The sequence below is a fragment of the Austrofundulus limnaeus genome, unplaced genomic scaffold (genome assembly GCF_001266775.1).
Source record: "Austrofundulus limnaeus strain Quisiro unplaced genomic scaffold, Austrofundulus_limnaeus-1.0 Scaffold7630, whole genome shotgun sequence".
In the NCBI taxonomy this organism is placed as follows: domain Eukaryota; kingdom Metazoa; phylum Chordata; class Actinopteri; order Cyprinodontiformes; family Rivulidae; genus Austrofundulus; species Austrofundulus limnaeus.
The window spans coordinates 1-553 of record NW_013960032.1 but is presented as its reverse complement, the minus strand read 5'-3'; the positions used below and the strand labels follow the sequence as shown (position 1 = coordinate 553).

General features: G+C 36.3%; 1 protein-coding gene across 1 annotated transcript; it reads right to left on the bottom strand.

Moving 5' to 3' along the window:
- Nucleotides 1-3: 3 nt before the first annotated feature.
- LOC106512507 (olfactory receptor 8G1-like) lies at nt 4-546 on the bottom strand (the record flags this gene model as incomplete). Its single annotated transcript, XM_014001111.1, has 1 exon — nt 4-546. A coding segment is annotated over one exon (543 nt), but the record flags the coding sequence as incomplete, so codon positions are not given.
- Between the last annotated feature and the right edge of the window lie 7 nt (nt 547-553).

The following is a 553-nucleotide window of genomic DNA, read 5'->3' as shown; positions in this document are numbered from 1 at the left end:
GACTAGATTCATGACAGATATGATGAAATTGGGAAAATTGTCATTACACGCAAGTTTAAACATCAGGCCATGATCACAGAAATAGCTGTTAATAACCACAGACTTACAGTAGGAAAGTCTTGTAAGGAGACTAACTGCAATTAAACTAGCAATTATAGCAAAAATCCAGAAAAATGTAATCAAAGAAAACATAACTCTATTGGTAACATTTGTTTGATAGTGCAGAGGAAACATGATGGCCACCAGGCGATCATAGGAAAGAGCCACCAGAGTAGGAGCCTGCATTAAAACAAAAGTGAAGTAGAAAAAAAGAAATGTCATACAGTCTTTGTAGGCAATGTAGTAGTGGCTAAATAAAAAGATATCGAGCACCTTTGGCACAAGAGCCGTGCTCTGTAACAGGTCCACAAAGGCCAGGTTGAAAACAGCAACATACTTAGGAGTTCTTAAGTTGTGATCCAGATATATTACAGCCATAACAGATGTGTTTCCAAACACTGAAACAATGTATACAAAAAACAGAAACACATAGTAAAATTTCACATAAGACATG